This window comes from Tachyglossus aculeatus, chromosome Y4 (assembly GCF_015852505.1).
Source record: "Tachyglossus aculeatus isolate mTacAcu1 chromosome Y4, mTacAcu1.pri, whole genome shotgun sequence".
Taxonomy (NCBI): domain Eukaryota; kingdom Metazoa; phylum Chordata; class Mammalia; order Monotremata; family Tachyglossidae; genus Tachyglossus; species Tachyglossus aculeatus.
This window is the reverse complement of record NC_052096.1, coordinates 8,461,829-8,478,159: the sequence shown is the minus strand read 5'-3', so window position 1 is coordinate 8,478,159 and position 16,331 is coordinate 8,461,829. Positions and strand designations below refer to the sequence as shown.

The following is a 16,331-nucleotide window of genomic DNA, read 5'->3' as shown; positions in this document are numbered from 1 at the left end:
GGGTCCCTTTCCAAGGGTGGTTCAGAGATTGTTGTGGTTCCTGCGGGTTAACACTGTCTCCTGAGTTGAGAAGACCAGAGCAGCTCTGATGGGAGAAGAGCTTGGGGGTGAGGAGAGGTGGGGGGGGCTAAACTCTGGGTGAGGGTGATAGGATGGGGCAGCAGAGGACCCCATTCCTCATGGCAGGGAGAGACCAGATTGGTGGGTTAGGGCTAAACATGGGTGACACACAGAGCGGTGTGGGGGTCACCTACTTTGTCTTTTATCTCCCACCATGTGACCAGGACCCCGACCAAGATGGTGGATACTACCACCAGGACTATGACGACCACGCTCACCATGGTGCGGCTCGATTCGGATGCGTCCATCTTGCTTAGAGAAGACACATGTGAGTCATTGGTGGGGCTTCCCCAGGGGGAATGAGGAGGGGGCTGGGGGCTGCCCAACCAGACCGGGGCCAGGGTCAGGAGGTTGGGTTCATTGCCTAGTGTCCCTTTTCTTCCTCCTTTCATCAACCAATCATATTTACTGAGTGCTTACTATGTGCACAGCACTGTACTAAGTTCTTGGGAGAGTGCAATACAGCCAAATTATGTATATTTCTCATCTTCCCTTCTGGGTGGTCTTCCCTCTCCACTGACCCCTGGGGATTCTCACCACTTCCCTACCACCCTGTCTACACCTTCTGATGGGCCAGGCCGGGGGGTCCTGGGCAGCTCAGAGCAGGGACTGAGCTCCAGAACTGTTGTGGGGGGTGGGTAGAGCCCCAAGACCCTGCTCCAACCCCAGGACCTCTAAGGAGTGAATGTGTCCATAAATAACCCAGCTCACAGTAGGCACTGCCAACTGGACCGTATCTCCTTTACCCAGCCCCACTTCCCTCAACTGGGGAGAGGAAATGTGGGAGGGCTCAGAAGCCCCCCTGGGGGGTGGGGGCGGGGATAGTCAGTATCAGCTCTTCTGTTTCCCCCGCCCCAACCTTCATGTTCCTCTTCCCTAACCTAGTAATTGGGGGTGTCACCCACCCAACTCTGCCCTGGCTCTCCCCAGAGTCTCGGTGGCCCAGCGGTGCAGGAGGTGGTCCCCTGGGGAGTGGGCAGGCCCAAAATATCAGTCCGGGGACCCCCTCGTTATCCTTCTGATATGGGGAACCCACTCCTCGAGGCTGGGGGGAAAGGGCAGCGCAAAATCTCAAGGCCAACCTGCTTAGCTTGTATCTACCCCAGCACTTAGTTCAGTGCCTGGCACATAATAAAAACTCAACAAATACCATAAACAAAAGAAAACAAAATGAAAAAATGTGAGGGGATGGTTAGGTGGTATGGAGCAGCCTGGCACTTACCTGGTTGCAGTTGCAGGGCCAGTAGCCTCAGCAGCAGAGGAATCATGCATGGCTACCTCCCTCCCTCTTCCTATCAGTAACTTAAAATGAGGAAAAGGAGCAAGGAGATATGCCAGTCCTGAAACTTGTGGCTTTTAATCGCGCTTTGGTTGGTTGAGATCTCTCATTTTCTGATGCTCACACGACCCCACATCCTTCTTCCCTTTACAGTAGCACCCCCACGGCTGTGTGGTCAGGCCGGGTCTGGGAGCTGGAGCGACCGGGGGGCTGGTGTGTGTGGGAGGGCGATAGGCTGCTGCAGGCCCCGCAGCCAAATGAGGAAGTTTGTCCTGCCTCCCGAGTAGTGGATCTGTTACAGCAAAACCACGGTTGAAGGCTCGGCCTGTGTCACCCCAACCGGATACCGGACCAAGTCGGAGAGGGTGGTGAGAGGACCCCCCAGGTGACCAATGGCTCAGTAAGGGGGCAATGTCTCCTCTTACTCAGAAGAACGACTGGAAGCCATTTGAGAGATAAGGAAATCAAGGAAAGGGAAAGTTGGCCAGATGTGAGCCACAGGCATTGAGTGGGCTGACTGTTGAGCAGGGTGGGAAGGCAATCAGAGAAGGTCTCCTGGAGGAGGTGGCACTTCCATTGGATTCGTCAGAGAGGAGAGGTGTGGTTGGCTGAGTAGATGGGGGTGGGGGCAATGCCTGGGGGGAGGGAGGTGGGAGGTTTGGTCAGTCAGTCAATAGTATTTATTGACCACTTACTGTGTGCAGAGCACTAGAATGAGCATTGGAAGAGTATGGAATAACAATATAACACACACTCTGCCTACAGTGAGCTTACAGTCTAGAGGGGAAGACAGACATTAATAGAAATAAGCACATTAGTGCTGTGGGGCTAGTGTGGGGGGATGAATAAACGGAGCAAGTCAGAGTGATGCAGAAGGGAGAGGGAGAGGAGGAAAGGAGGGCTTAGTCGGGGAAGGCCTCTTGGAGGAGATGTGCCTTCAATAAAGCTTTGAAGCGGGGAGTTTGGTGCTGGGCAGGGAGGGAGTGGGGAAAGGAGGGAGACTCCATCCAACTGGGCAGCTTCCCCAGGAAATGGGAGGAGGGGAAGCCTGTGACAGCCAGTCTGGGGCACCCCCTCCCCATGAATTAATGCACCTCACCATTTCAGCTCCTTCTAGTCAACCCTCCCTCCTCTGCCATGTAGCCTCCCCCTTCCCCTTCCCTGCCTCTCATTCATCATCATCAGTGGTATTCACTGGGTGTTTACTATCTGTAGAGCACTGGGCCAAACACTTAGGAATGCACACTACAACAGAATTGGTAGACACGTTCACTGCCTATAACGAGATTACAGTCTAGAGGAAGTTCAAGCTATGATCAATCAATCAGTGCAGGATATGACTCAGGCCTCCTTGCTTGAACAGAGACAGCCTTGTCCCTTCGCATCACATGTTCATCCTGGGGGAGGTAGGAAATCAGAGAGGTGAAGAAGGAGCGGGCAAGGTGACAGAGTTTTAAAACTGGTGGTGAGGAATTTCTGTTTATATCAATACAAATGAATCCATTACTTTTTTACCCATGAGTCTTAGGAATTGGGTGGGAAAGAGTAGAAGATGTGGAGTTAAAGTGGTCTCACTTCTTTCCAGACATTCACGCAGCATGTCCTTTCAGCAAATGGAGGCAAGTGGCTCACGTCTCCACACCACCATCTGTGGAGGACGAGAAGGACTAGGGACTGTCCTTGGACAAGTCTGGAGTGTGGCTAGGGAAGCATCTTCAAAGTCAGGTCCTTGGGTGGGGAGGTTCTTTTGGGAGCATCAGGGCCCCCTCCAGAAGGGCAGGATCGTAAATGGGGATTCTGAGTCACAAGGAGCAGGTTGTCCAAGGCTAAGGTGGACTGGGGTGGGTCTCAGTCTGTGAAAATGGAGAATTTTGCTTCTGTGCTTCTGGTATTTGCCCTTCGAGGCTCCTGGGTCAGCCGCAGGTGCCAGGAATCGTGAGGGCCGCTCCCACCTGGGGCCATGGTTGCTTTCCTGCCGTCTGCTGGGCTGTCTTGATGGTCTTTCTGTTATCCAAGTGTTGCCTCAGGTTCTGGGGTGAGCCCGGGCCACGCTGCTGCTCACATGTTCTGCTCTTAGGTCAACGGGTTTAGGGATTGGGGGTGCTCTCCACCTTCTGGGTTGGCTGGATGGTTGAGTAAATCGCTGCTTTGGGTTTTGGTCAGGGCTCTTTCCATGGAGTGGATTGGGAACAGCAGGATTTCTGTGGGAGAACAGTGTCGCTTGAGCAGAGTAGACCAGAGCTGTTTTCACTGGGGAAGGGGTTGGGGATGAGAAGAAGGGAACTGCAGAGAAGCCCATTCCTCATGGCGGGGAGAGACCAGATTTGGTGGGGCGGGTGGTCTTTACAGCCCTGCTCAGACTGATATGGCAGGAAAAGCCATGTGCCCCCATCCCCCCACACCAGACCCCTATGAGCTGCGGCTCATGCCCCCACCAATAAATGGGTGTCAGCCTCCATCTCCCCCTGCTCCCCCAACAGTAAGTGGGTCTGCCTGGAGGGTCACCACCACCTCGGGGAGGTCACGGCAGGGCTAGGGAAGGGCCAAAGGAGGAATCCATCCCTCTCCATCCCCCCCATCTTACCTCCTTCCCTTCCCCACAGCACCTGTATATGTGTATATATGTTTGTACATATTTATTACTCTATTTATTTATTTATTTTATTTGTACATATCTATTCTATTTATTTTGTTAGTATGTTTGGTTTTGTTCTGTGTCTCCCCCTTTTAGACTGTGAGCCCACTGTTGGGGAGGGACTGTCTCTATATGTTGCCAATTTGTACTTCCCAAGCGCTTAGTACAGTGCTCTGCACATAGTAAGCGCTCAATAAATACGATTGATGATGATGATGATGATATGTTGCCAATTTATACTTCCCAAGCGCTTAGTACAGTGCTCTGCACATAGTAAGCGCTCAATAAATACGATTGATGATGAATCCAGGCAGACAAAAGGAGCCAAGGATTCAGGGGAGAATCCATCCGCCCCGAGTGGGTTGGAAGCTGGCCTAAAGGAGTCCCCACTATGGGGGGCGGGGTGGGAGGGGGGGGCGCGAGTCAGATGATCTGGGCTCTATTCCTGGTTCCACCACTTGACTGCTGTGTGATCTTGGGCAACTCACTTCCCATCTCTGGGCCTCAGTTCCTTCATCTGTAAAATGGGATTAAAACTTGCGAGCCCCATGTTGGACGGGGACTGTGTCCAACCTGACTAGCTCGAATCTACCCCAGTGCTTAGTACAGTGCCTGGTACATAGTAAGTGCTTAAAAAATACCATTTTAAAAAAAGGAAGACGTGGTGGTGGAGGGTTGGCTTTGGCCTGGTGTGCGGAGGGAGGGGGTCCAGGAGGGCATCTGGAGACTGGGCATTGTGGTTATAGGGGCTATGAGGGGAAATGGCCCCTCAATCAATTAATCAATAGTATTTAGTGCGCGTTTACTGTGTGCGGAGGATTGTAAAAGTGCTTGGGGGAGTATAGCAATATAACAGACATGTTCTGAGCCTCCTTGCCCACAAGGAACCAAGTCCATTGCCCAAAGATACTTCTCACTGGGGGGATGGGGAGCGGGAGGGAGGCAGTCTGATAGCTGGCAATGGTGGGCTCTAACCCCAAATGTAGCTGGAAGCTCCACCCAGAGGTCCATCAACAGGTACCTGTGACCCCTAAACCGATGAACAAAGAAACGGGTAAGTTCTGGGCTGGGGGAGATGGGGAAGGTAGAGTCTGATGCTGGCCCTCGGGGTGGGGAGGGAGAGTGGGGGATAATAATAGTGTTGGTATTTGTTAAGCACTTACTATGTGCCAAGCACTGTTCTAAGCACTGGGGAAGATACATGTCGCGTGGGGCTCACAGTCTTAATCCCCATTTTACAGATGAGGTAAGGAGGCACAGAGAAGTTAAGTGATTTGCCCAGAGTCACACAGCTGACAAGTGTCGGAGGCAGGATTAGAACCCATCACCTCTGACTCCCAAGCCCGGGTTCTTTCCACTAAGCCACGTTGCTTCAGTGGGGGTCTTCAATGGCGGGGATGGGAGTCCTGGATTTTTTAAAAATGGTATTTGCTCAGCAATTACTCTGAGCCAGGCACCATACTAAATTCTGGGGGAGATATAACTGGGTGAGAGACAGTCCTTGACCCACAAAGGGCTCACAGTCTTAATCCCCATTTTGCAGATGAGGCAAGCGAGGCCCAGAGAAGGGAAGCGTTTCTCCCAAGGTCACACAGCAGACAAGTAGTGGACCTGGGGTTAGAACCCAGGTCTTTTGCTGAGAAGCGGTGTGGCTCAGTGGAAAGAGCACGGGCTTATCAGCTGTGTGACTTCTCTGTGCCTCAGTTACCTCATCTGTAATATGGGGATTAAGACTGTGAGCCCCCCGTGGGACAACCTGATCACCTTGTATCCCCCCAGCACTTAGAACAGTGCTCTGCACATAGTAAGCACTTAACAAATACCATCATTAGTATTATTATTCTGACTCCCCAGCCTGGCTTTCCACTAGGCCATGCTGCTTCTCATCTCAGTAGACCCAGCCCCACTGGCAATCAATCAATCAATCCATCGTATTTATTGAGCGCTTACTGTGTGCAGAGCACTGTACTAAGCGCTTGGGAAGTACAAGTTGGCAACATATAGAGACAGTCCCTACCCAACAGTGGGCAACCATCCTCTGCTACCCCACCCAAGCCACAGATGAATGGACAGGCAGACAGACAGACTTAGGGGGGAGGTCACCCACCTTGCCTTTTCTTTCTTTTCTTTATCTTTTCTTTTCTTTTTCTGTTTATGTAAAAGCGCACAAACAAGCACACGATGATCCCGATCAAGATGGCTGCTGCTATCACTATCACTATCAGAATCACAGTAAGGGTGGAAAGGCTCCATTCTGTTGAGTTCAAATCTTGTTGATCTGCAAGGATATTGGAGTTGGAGGGGCTTCTCCAGGCAGAGTGAGGAGGGGCCTGGGGATCTGCCCTGCAGGACTGGGGCCAGGATCAGGAGGTCAGATTGACAGCCTGGTGCCCCTTCTCTTCCTCCTCTCTTGCCTTCCCTTCTAGGTCCCCCACCCTTCTCCACTGACCCCTGGGGGTACTTTCTGCTTCCCCACAGCCCTGTCTACACCATCTGACGTGCCAAGATGTCTTCCGGTTCCCCCAGTAGAGAAGTCCTCTGAAAACTGCCTCCCTGTGGATAATAATAATAGCAATAATAACAATAATTTGTAGAATTTAAGTGCTTAGTAAGTGTTTACTAAGTGTCAAGCACTGTACTAAGCATTGGGTTGGAGACAAGTTAATCAGGTCCCACATGGGGCTCACAGTCTAAGCAGGAGGGAGAACGGGCATTAAAACCCCAGTTTGCAGATGAGGAAACTGAGGCTCAAGAGAACTGAAATAACTTGCCCAAGGTCACAAACAGGCAAGTGGCGGAGCTAAAATTAGAACCCAGGTCCTCTGACTTCCAGGCATGGGATCTTTCCACTAGGCCAAGCTACTTCTGTAAGTGCTCACTGTGTGCAGAGCTCTGTACTAAGCACTGGGAGAGAATACACAAGTGAGAAATAAGTCATGATCCCCTGGGCTCGTGCCCACCATGCCCCCCCTCCCCCCAACACTGGCTGAGGGTGGCCTGGCCTCTGATTAAGTTTGGATCCCCAGACCCCCGGGTGGTCAGCTCAGGCCCGGAGGGTGGGAGGGAGGGAGGCAGATGGGGGAGGGAGACTGGTACCTAGACAGAGGATCTGGTCAGCGGAGACAGCGTGGGAGTTGTCACTGACAGGGTTTGTGGCCGTGCATGTGTAATCTTGCTGAGGGTCTCCAGACCTCCGGGTGATGCTGAGGATGGAGCCATCGGGGGACTCGGTGGTCTCGGGCCCCAGGGGCGTCCAGCTCAAAGTCATGTTGTCCATTTCCCCAGCCATGGAGCAGGTCAGGGTGACGGTACAGACACCCTTGTCAGACGCTGTGGACTTCACCGTCACTGAGGGTTCCCCCAGCAGCTCTGGGGGGAAAGACCCAAAAGGGGGATTAAATTAACCAATCAATGATATTTATTGAGCACTTACTGTGTGAAGAGCACTGTACTAATGTTTGGGAGAGTATGATGTAAAAGATTTGGTAAACACATGCCCTGCCTACAGTGAGTTTATGGTCTAGAGAGGAGACAGACATTAACATAAACAAATAAATGGGGCTATGGACATAAGTGTGGGACTGTGGAAGGAGTGAATAAAGGGAGCAAATTCAAATGCAAGGGTGACGCAGAAGGGAATGGTGGAAGAGGAAATGAGAAGTTAGAGAAGGCTTGTTGGAGGAGATGTGATTTCAGTAAGGCTTTGAAGGTGGGGAGAGTAATTGTCTGTCGGATATGAAGAGGGAGGGCATTCCAGGTCAGAGGCAGGTAGTGGGCAAGAGGTCAGTTGTGAGATAGATGAGATTGAGGTACAGTGAATATTGTGGGGTTAACGTAGGGGTTGGATTGCAGTAGGAGAGCAGTGAGGTGAGGTAGGAGGAGGCAAAGTGATTGCTTTAAAGCCATTGGTAACAGTTGTAGAAAAATGGTCTGGGCAGCAGAGTGAAGTATGGACTGGAGTGGGGAAAGAATACAGTACAACAGAATACAGTACAACATTCCCTGCCCACAGGGACCTTACAGTCTAGAGGGGGAGACAGGCATTAATATAAACAAATGAAAACAAAAGTGCTGCCGGACTGAGGGTGGGGTGAATACGTGGCTTAGTGGCAAGAGCCTGGGCTTGGCAGTCAGAGGATGTGGGTTCTAATCCTAACTCCACCACTCCTCTACTGTGTGACCCTGTGCAAGCCACTTAACTTCTCTGTGCCTCAGTTACCTCATCTGTAAAACAGGGATTAAGACTGTGACCCTATATGGGACAACCTGATTAGCTTGTATCTGCCCCAGTGCTTAGAACAGTATTTAGCACATAAGCATTTAACAAATACCATTATTATTACTACTACTACTAATAATAAGTACCAACTTTAAGGACATGGAAGCTAGCTCCGGGAGAACTCGTGGACAAGGGAAAGCTGTGAGTTTGTGAATTAATTTTATGTCTTCCTTTTTTGACAGTGCTCTCTGACTACCTGTTTATCTGACTGTTCCTAGTGCTTAGAACAGTGCTTGGCACATAGTAAGCATTTAACAAATACCATCATTTTTATCTGACAAAAGCTTACTAAATTCCAGTTACTGCTTAGGATTCTGCTTACCGCATTCACCAAACTTAACGCCAATGTTTCGAGAAGTAGCATGGGCTAGTGGATAGAGCACTGGCCTGGGAGTCAGAAGGACCTGGGTTCTAATCCTGGCTCCGTCACTTTTCTGTTAATAATAATAATGGCATTTATTAAGCGCTTACTATGTGCAAAGCACTGTTCTAAGCGCTGGGGAGTTTGCAAGGTGATCAGGTTGTCCCACGGGGGGCTCACAGTCTTCATCCCCATTTGACAGATGAGGGAACTGAGGCCCAGAGAAGTGAAGTGACTTGCCCAAAGTCACACAGCTGACAGTTGGCGGAGCTGGGATTTGAACCCATGACCTCTGACTCCAAAGCCCGGGCTCTTTCCACTGAGCCACGCTGCTTCCCACAAGCAGCGATGTTGTGTGATCTTGGGCAAGTCACTACACTTCTCTGTGCCTCAGTTACCTCATCTGTAAAATAAGGATTAAGACTGCAAGCCCCATGTGGGACAGGGACTGCGTCCAACCTGATTAGCTTGTTTCTAGCCCAGAGCTTAGTACAGTGCCTGGCACATAGTAAGTGTTTAACAACTACCATTAAAAAAGAGTCATTTTAAATGGCTTAGCTCATACAGATGGGAAAGCCTGGGTCCCCAAGGATCTGGGTTACTCCACTCCTCTCCCGGACCTCATCACCCGAACAATCCCATTCTCCCCAGCACAGACACAAGATTCCCACTGGGATGTCTCCTGGGAGCTCCCAGAGCAGTGCATGTGGGCAAGCGTTTCCAGTCCAAAATGAATTCAGAAATGGTTGAATCTCCATGGGACTGACCATAGACGTGCAGGGAGAACTGGCTGGTGGTAGTGGTGGTGGTGTCAGCAGTGTGGACGTCAGCTCTGTAGGTTCCCGTGTCCTCCAGACTCAGGTTGCTGATTGTCAGGGAGTAGTCGGTGGAGACGCTCAGTCGTCCCTTGTATCGCTGAGTTACGGTGATGATATGGGGGTCTTCTGATCCTCCTGCGGTCACCGTGGCGATGGGCACGTTGGAGGTCCAGACGACGCTCGTGATGTGCCACTCAGCCGGAACGTCCAGGAGGAGGGTGACTGAACCCCCCACAACCCCATTTCGCTCCTGTTGGGCTGAGGTACCTACAGGCCCAGAAGAGAAAATTCACCAGCAGATCTTCCTTAATACCTCATCCCCAAACCCCACCCTCTCCCTTTCTGCCCCAGAAGCCCACCCCCAGCCCTCTGAGCTTGATGGTCCACAGCTGAGGCTCTTGGGAAACTCTCCCTTTAGGACTCTGCCCATCTAGCCCTGGAAGAGGCTCCATCTCTGAATCTCTCTCCCACCAGGAGCAATCCTCAGCAGAATGCTTAGAACAGTGCTCTGCACAAAGGGACCGTTTCATCATCAAAATCATTAGTATCATCATCAGTGGCGCTTAGAACAGTACTTGGCACATAGTAAGCGCTTAACAAATACCATCCTTAATATTCATTCATTCATTCAACGGTATTTATTGAGTGCTTACTGTGCACAGAGTACTGTATAAAGCACTGGGGAGAGTACAATACAACAGAGTTGGTAGACATGTTCCCTGACCATAACGATCATAGTTAATAAATAGTATTGAGAGCTTGATTGGATTCACATTGACCCCTGACTCCGGGGACACCTCTGCCCAGCTCAGAGCTCTGGGACCCTCAGAAGGCTGGGAGCGCCCGGGGGAACGGAACCAGGTGTGGTTTCTGGGAGTCGCTTAGGTATGAGGTCGTCACTTAGATATGAGGTCTGCTGGAAGAAGCACGTGGCTATAAGCAGAATCAATCCACCAGTCAATCAATGGGACTTATTGAGCGCTGACTGTGCAGAAAGCACTGCGGAAACAACAGACTTTTTTCAAAAACATTTTTTATGATATTCGTGAAGTATTTACTACATGCCAGGCACTGTACTAAATGTGGGGTGGATACAGGCTAAATAGGTGGGACACAGTTCCTGTCCCACATGGGGCTCATAGCCTTAATCCTCGTTTTACAGATGAGGTAACTGAGGCCCAGAGAAGTGAAGTGACTCGCCCAAATTCACATGTAGACGAGAAGCAGAGCAGGGATTAGAACCTGGGTCCTTGACTCACAGACTTTTGCTCAATCCACTAGGCTACGCTTCTTCTGATCGGTATGTTCCCTCCCTACAAGAAGACTTGGGTCCTCATCCCGGCTCTGCCCTTGGATTGCTGTGTGACCTTGGGCAGTTCCCTTCACTTCTGGGTGCCTCACTCCAACCGCAAAATTATCATTCAATACCCATTCTCCCTCCTCCTTAGTCTCTGAGCTCCATGTGGAACCTGATGATTTGGATTTGCCCAAGCCCTAATGGCACCTAATGATCTTGTATCTCCCCCTGAGCTTAGTACAGTACTTGACACAGAGTAAGCCCTTAACAAATAGCCCCATTATTATATTTCCTGCCTGAGTTCGCCCAGAGGTGTCCCCGCCTCTTTGGGCGCAGACAATCTGTGCTCCGTGAAAACAGGATGTGCATCAACTGTAGGGCGAAAGTGAAACTTTTCCACCTCACTCCGTCCCGATCCCATCTGTCTTCCTGCCGATCCCTTACCTGAGGCTTTTTTCTTTTTAATGGTATTTGTTAAGCTTACTATGACCTGGGCACTGTACTAAGTGTTAGGGTAAATACAACCTACTCAGGTTGGACACAGCCCCTGTCCTTCAATCTTAATCCCCATTTTACAGATGAGGTAACTGAAGCCCAGAGAAGTGAAGTGGCTTGTCCAAGGTCACACAGTAGACAAAGGATGGAGCCGGGATTGGAATACAGGTCCTTCTGACACATGGGCCTACAGTCTATCCCCGAAGCCACACTGCTTCTCCATGTGCTCCTTGGATGTGTTCCTTGGGAGGACCGGGTGCTGAGGTGGGATTAAAATCTAAAAGTCCTGGCCCAACCCTGGGACTGTTCTTTCTCTTGGGAACCCGGGGAGCCAGGCAGCAGCGGTGGGGGAGACATAGGGGGATCCCGGGGCCCGGATCTTGCTCCCCTGTCCGGATCAGCGATAGAAGATCTGGGTTCCTGAGTGGGGTAGACAGAGGCCGAAGGTGTCTTTTAGACTGTGAGCCCGCTGTTGGGTAGGGACTGTCTCTATATGTTGCCAACTTGTACTTCCCAAGCGCTTAGTACAGTGCTCTGCACACAGTAAGCGCTCAATAAATACGATTGATTGATTGATTGAAGGTGTCCCAGGCAGCTCAGAGCAGAGACCCGGCTTCAACCCCAGGACCTCTAAGGGGTGAATGTGTCCATAAATAACCCAGCTCCCACCAGCTGTTGCCAGCCGGACCTTATCTCCTTACCCAGCTCCGCATCTCTCTGCTGGGGAGAGGAAATGTCGGAGGGGCCCAGAAGCACCCCGGGGAGGGTCAGTATCAGCCCTTCTGTCCCCCCCAACCCACCCCACCATCCCCAACCTCCAGGTTCCCCTTCCCCAACCTGGTAATCAGGGAATGTCACCCACCCAACTCTGACCAGACTGTCCCCCGAGCCCGGTGGTCGGGGGGAGTCGGAGGTGGTCCCTTAGGGAGCAGGCAGGCCCAGGACATTAGCCCGGGGACCCCCAAGAGACCCATCTGTAATGGGAAACCCACTCCTCGAGGCTGGGGGGAGGGGAAGCGCAGAATCTGAGGGCCAACCTGATTACCTTGTATATACCCCTGCCCGTAGTACAGAGAAAGCATTTAACAAATACCATTAAAAAACACAAAACAAAACGGAAAACAGTGGCCGGGGGGAGAGGTGGTAAGGAGCATCTTTGCATTTACCTGTTTGCAAGAGTTGAAGGGCCAGTAGCCACAGCAGCAGAGGGATCATTGCTCCCTCCTAGCCTCCCCCTTGTCTTTGAACATGGTGTGCTAAGGGAGAGAGAAGCGGAAGGGGTATGACTTTTTTTGAAACCCGACCCTTTAGTTTCAGTTTCGGTTTCATTTATTTATTTATTTATTCATTCATTCATTTAACCGTATTTATTGAATGCTTACTGTGTGCAGAGCATTGTACTAAGCATTTGGGAAGTACAAATCAGAAATTTATAGAGACGGTCCGTATCCAACAACAGGCTTATAGTCTAGCAGGGGGAGACAGACAACAAAACAAAACAAGTAGACAGGTGTCAATACCATCAAAATAAATAGAATTATAGACATACACATCATTAATAAAATAAATAGAGTAATAAGTCTGTACAAATAAGTAATAAGTCTGTACAAGTGCTGTGTGGAGGGAAAGGGGGTAGGGCAGAGGGAGGGAGTGGGGGCGATGGAGAGGGGAGGAGGAGGAAAGGATAAGGGGGGGGCTCAGTCTGGGAAGGCCTCCTGGAGGAGGTGAGCTCTCAGTAGGGCTTTGAAGGGAGGAAGCGAGCTAGTTGTGGTGGATGTAGAAGGAGGGCATTCCAGGCCTGGGGTAGGACATGGTCCAGGGGTTGATGGCAGGACAGGAGAGAACGAGGTACAGTGAGGAGGTTAGCGGCAGAGGAGCAGAGTGTGCTGGCTGGGCTGGTAAAGGAGAGAAGGGAGCTAAGGTAGGAGAGGGCAAGGTGATGGAGAGCTCTGAAGCCAAAAGTGAGGAGTTTTTGCTTCATGCGAAGGTTGATAGGCAACCACTGGAGATTTTTGAGGAGGTGAGTGACATGCCCAGAGCATTTCTGTAGAAAGATAATCCAGGCAGCAGAGAGAAGAATAGACTGAAGCGGGGAGAGAAAGGAGAATGGGAGATCAGAAAGGAGGGCGATGCAGTAATCCAGTTGAGATAGGATGAGAGACTGAACCAACAAGGTAGCGGTTTGGATGAAGAGGAAAGGGCGGATCTTGGCGATGTTGTGGAGGTGAGACCCACAGGTTTCGGTGACATATTGGATGTGTGAGTGAAATGAGAGAGCCGAGTCAAGGATGACACCAAGGTTGCGGGCTTGTGAGACGGGAAGGATGGTAGTGCCATCTACAGTGACGGGAAAGTCAGGGAGAGGACAGGGTTTGGGACGGAAGATAAGGAGCTCAGTCTTGGACATGCTAAGTTTTAGATGGTGGGCAGACATCCAGGTGGAGATGTCCTGAAGGCAGGAGGAGATTTGAGCCCGGGGGGAGGGAGAGAGAACAGGGGTAGAGATGTAGATTTGGGTGTCATCAGCGGAGAGATGATAGTTGAAGCCGTGGGAGCAAATGAGTTCACCAAGGGAGTGAGTATAGGTGGAGAACAGGAGACCAAGAACTTACCCTTGAGGAACCTCTACAGTAAGGGGATGGGAGGGGGAAGAGGAGCCCGCGATGGAGACTGAGAATGTACGGCCAGAGAGTAAAGAGGGGAACCAGGAGAGGATGGAGTCCGTGATGCCAAGGTTGGATAACATGTTGAGGAGAAGGGGATGGTCCACAGTGTCAAAGGCAGCTGAGAGGTCGAGGAGGATTAGGGTAGATTAGGAGCCATTGGATTTGGCAAGAAGGAGTTCATTGGTGACCTTTAAGAGGGCAGTTTCGGTGGAGTGGAGGGAAAGGAAGCCAGATTGGAGGGGGTCCAGGAGAGAGTTGAATTTGAGGCAGTGAGTATAGACGACTCTTTATAGGAGTTTGGAAAGGAAGGGTAGGAGGGAGATAGGGTGATAACTGGAAGGAGCAGTGGGGTCAAGAGAGGGGTTTTTTTTAGGATGGGGGAGATGTGGGCATGTTTGAAGGAAGAGGGGAAGAAACCACTGGAGGGTGAGCAGTTGAAGATGGAAGTTAAGGAGGGGAGGAGGGAAGGGGTGAGAGTATTTATAAGAGAGGAAATGGGGTCCGAAGCACAGGTGGATGGGGTGGCACTTGAGAGGAGGTAGGAAAGCTCATCTAAAGATACTGCTGGGAAGGATGGGAACATAGAGGAGAGGGTTAAGAGCGGGGGGCGGGGGGATGGAGAAGGGGGAGGGGTGACTATGGGGAGCTCAGACCTGATGGTGTTAATTTTCCTAATGAAGTAGGTGACCATATCACTGGGGGCAAGGGATGGAGGAGGGAGAGGAACAGGGGGCCTGAGGAGGGAGTTAAATGTCCGGAACTGCTGATGGGGGTAATGGGCACGGGTGTCATAAGGGAAGAAAAATAGCTTTGCCTGGGAGAGGAGAGGGCAGAGTTAAGGCAGGAAAGGATAAATTTAAAATGAACAAGGTTGGCTTGGTGTTTAGACTTGTTTAGACTTTCGCCAGTGGTGTTCAGCAGCTTGAGCATAAGAGTGAAGGAGTTTAATGCAGCTGAAATAAGCTTCAGAAATTGCACTTTGGTTGGTTAGTTGAAATCTCTCTTTTTCTCCCCTTCATGTTACACCGAATTCCTCTGCAGTAGCACCCCCAAGGTTCTGTGGTCAGGCCTGGTCCAGGAGCTGGGGTGCCTGGGGAAGGGGCCGGGAGCGGTGGGGGTGGCATGAGGGCCATCAGCCACTGTGGATGCCACAGCCAAATCATCATCATCATCAATCGTATTTATTGAGTGCTTACTATGTGCAGAGCACTGTACTAAGCGCTTGGGAAGTACAAATTGGCAACATATAGAGACAGTCCCTACCCAACAGTGGGCTCACAGTCTAAAAGGGGGAGACAGAGAACAAAACCAAACATACTAACAAAATAAAATAAATAGAATAGATATGTACAAATAAAATAAATAAATAAATAGAGTAAAAAAATATGTACAAACATATATATATATACAGAGGAAGTTTACTTGGGGCCTTGACTAGTGGGACCACTGCAGCGAAACCATGATGGGAGGCCTATGATTTTCGGTTGGTTTTGCCAGAGAGGAGGGGTGTGGATGGTGGAGCAGAGGGCGTAGGGGCAGACTTCAAAAACCAAGGTTTCCTTGGCAGAGAGGGGAGTCCATGCTCCCAGCTCACTGACACCCCCCTCCCCCCCAGGGAGAAGGGGCCTTCTGGGATTAATAATAATAATAATAATGGTATTTGTTAAGCGCTTACTATATGCCAAGCACTGTTCTAAGCACTAGGGTAGATACAAGGTAATCAGGTTGTCCCACATGGAGCTCACAGTCTTTATCCTCATTTTACAGAGGAGGTAACTGAGGCACAGAGAAGTTAAGTGGCTTGCCCGAGGTCACACAGCAGATGAGTGGAGGAGCCGAGATTGGAACTCACGTCCTCTGACTCACACTCTCCCTCACTCCGCACAAGGCACCCCCCCACCCACCCACCCACCCACTGGGGAAACTGCGGCTTCTCACCCTCCCTTGGGGGAATAGGGAGAATGTGTGTGTGTATGTGTGTGTGTAAGAGAGAGAGAGACCCTTTTTTCTTCCCCCCACCTCCCACGACCCCTGTCTTCCCCCTTCTGCCCTCCTCCTCGTTAGGGGGTAGATTTTTGCAACCAGGCCGCGCCCCCCAACGCATCTAGGACTTCTGATTTTCCAGGTCAGGATCCGAGACCTCCGTTCCTGCCTGTAAGGACCTGGAACGGTCTGTTTACTTGTTTTAATGCCTGTTTCCCCTCTTCTAGACTGCTAACCCCTTGCGGGCAGGGACTCTCTGTTACTGAACTGTACTCCTAAGCGCTTAGTACAGTGATGATGATGATGGCATTTGTTAAGTGCTTACTATGTGCAAAGCACTGTTCTAAGAGCTGGGGGGATACAAGGTGATCAGGTTGTCCCACGTGGGGCTCACAGTC

At 50.9% G+C, this 16,331-nt stretch overlaps 1 protein-coding gene across 2 annotated transcripts; it reads right to left on the bottom strand.

Annotated features, from left to right (window-relative positions):
* Nucleotides 1-2,584: 2,584 nt before the first annotated feature.
* On the bottom strand, nt 2,585-12,529 carry LOC119947398 (SLAM family member 5-like). 2 transcript variants are annotated; one of them, XM_038769077.1, is made up of 5 exons: nt 12,451-12,529; nt 9,442-9,759; nt 7,131-7,403; nt 6,142-6,312; nt 2,585-3,600 (listed from the first exon to the last, which is right to left on the bottom strand). In XM_038769077.1, exons 1-5 carry the CDS (start codon nt 12,497-12,499, stop codon nt 3,473-3,475), a joined length of 939 nt encoding a protein of 312 aa, XP_038625005.1. In that variant the 5' UTR covers nt 12,500-12,529; the 3' UTR covers nt 2,585-3,472. The 2 variants fall into 2 exon arrangements, with proteins under 2 accessions (XP_038625005.1, XP_038625006.1); XM_038769078.1 differs by lacking the exon at nt 6,142-6,312.
* Nucleotides 12,530-16,331: the final 3,802 nt, after the last annotated feature.

Bases quoted from the DNA above. Each gene is read 5' to 3' on its own strand.
- LOC119947398 (XM_038769077.1), bottom strand. From the start codon at position 12,499: ATGATCCCTCTGCTGCTGTGGCTACTGGCCCTTCAACTCTTGCAAACA. The intron at 9,760-12,450 runs GTAAATGCAAAG...CTGGGCCTGTAG, and splicing joins CCTTCAACTCTTGCAAACAG to GTACCTCAGCCCAACAGGAG. The intron at 6,313-7,130 runs GTACCAGTCTCC...ATATCCTTGCAG, and splicing joins TGACCAGATCCTCTGTCTAG to ATCAACAAGATTTGAACTCA.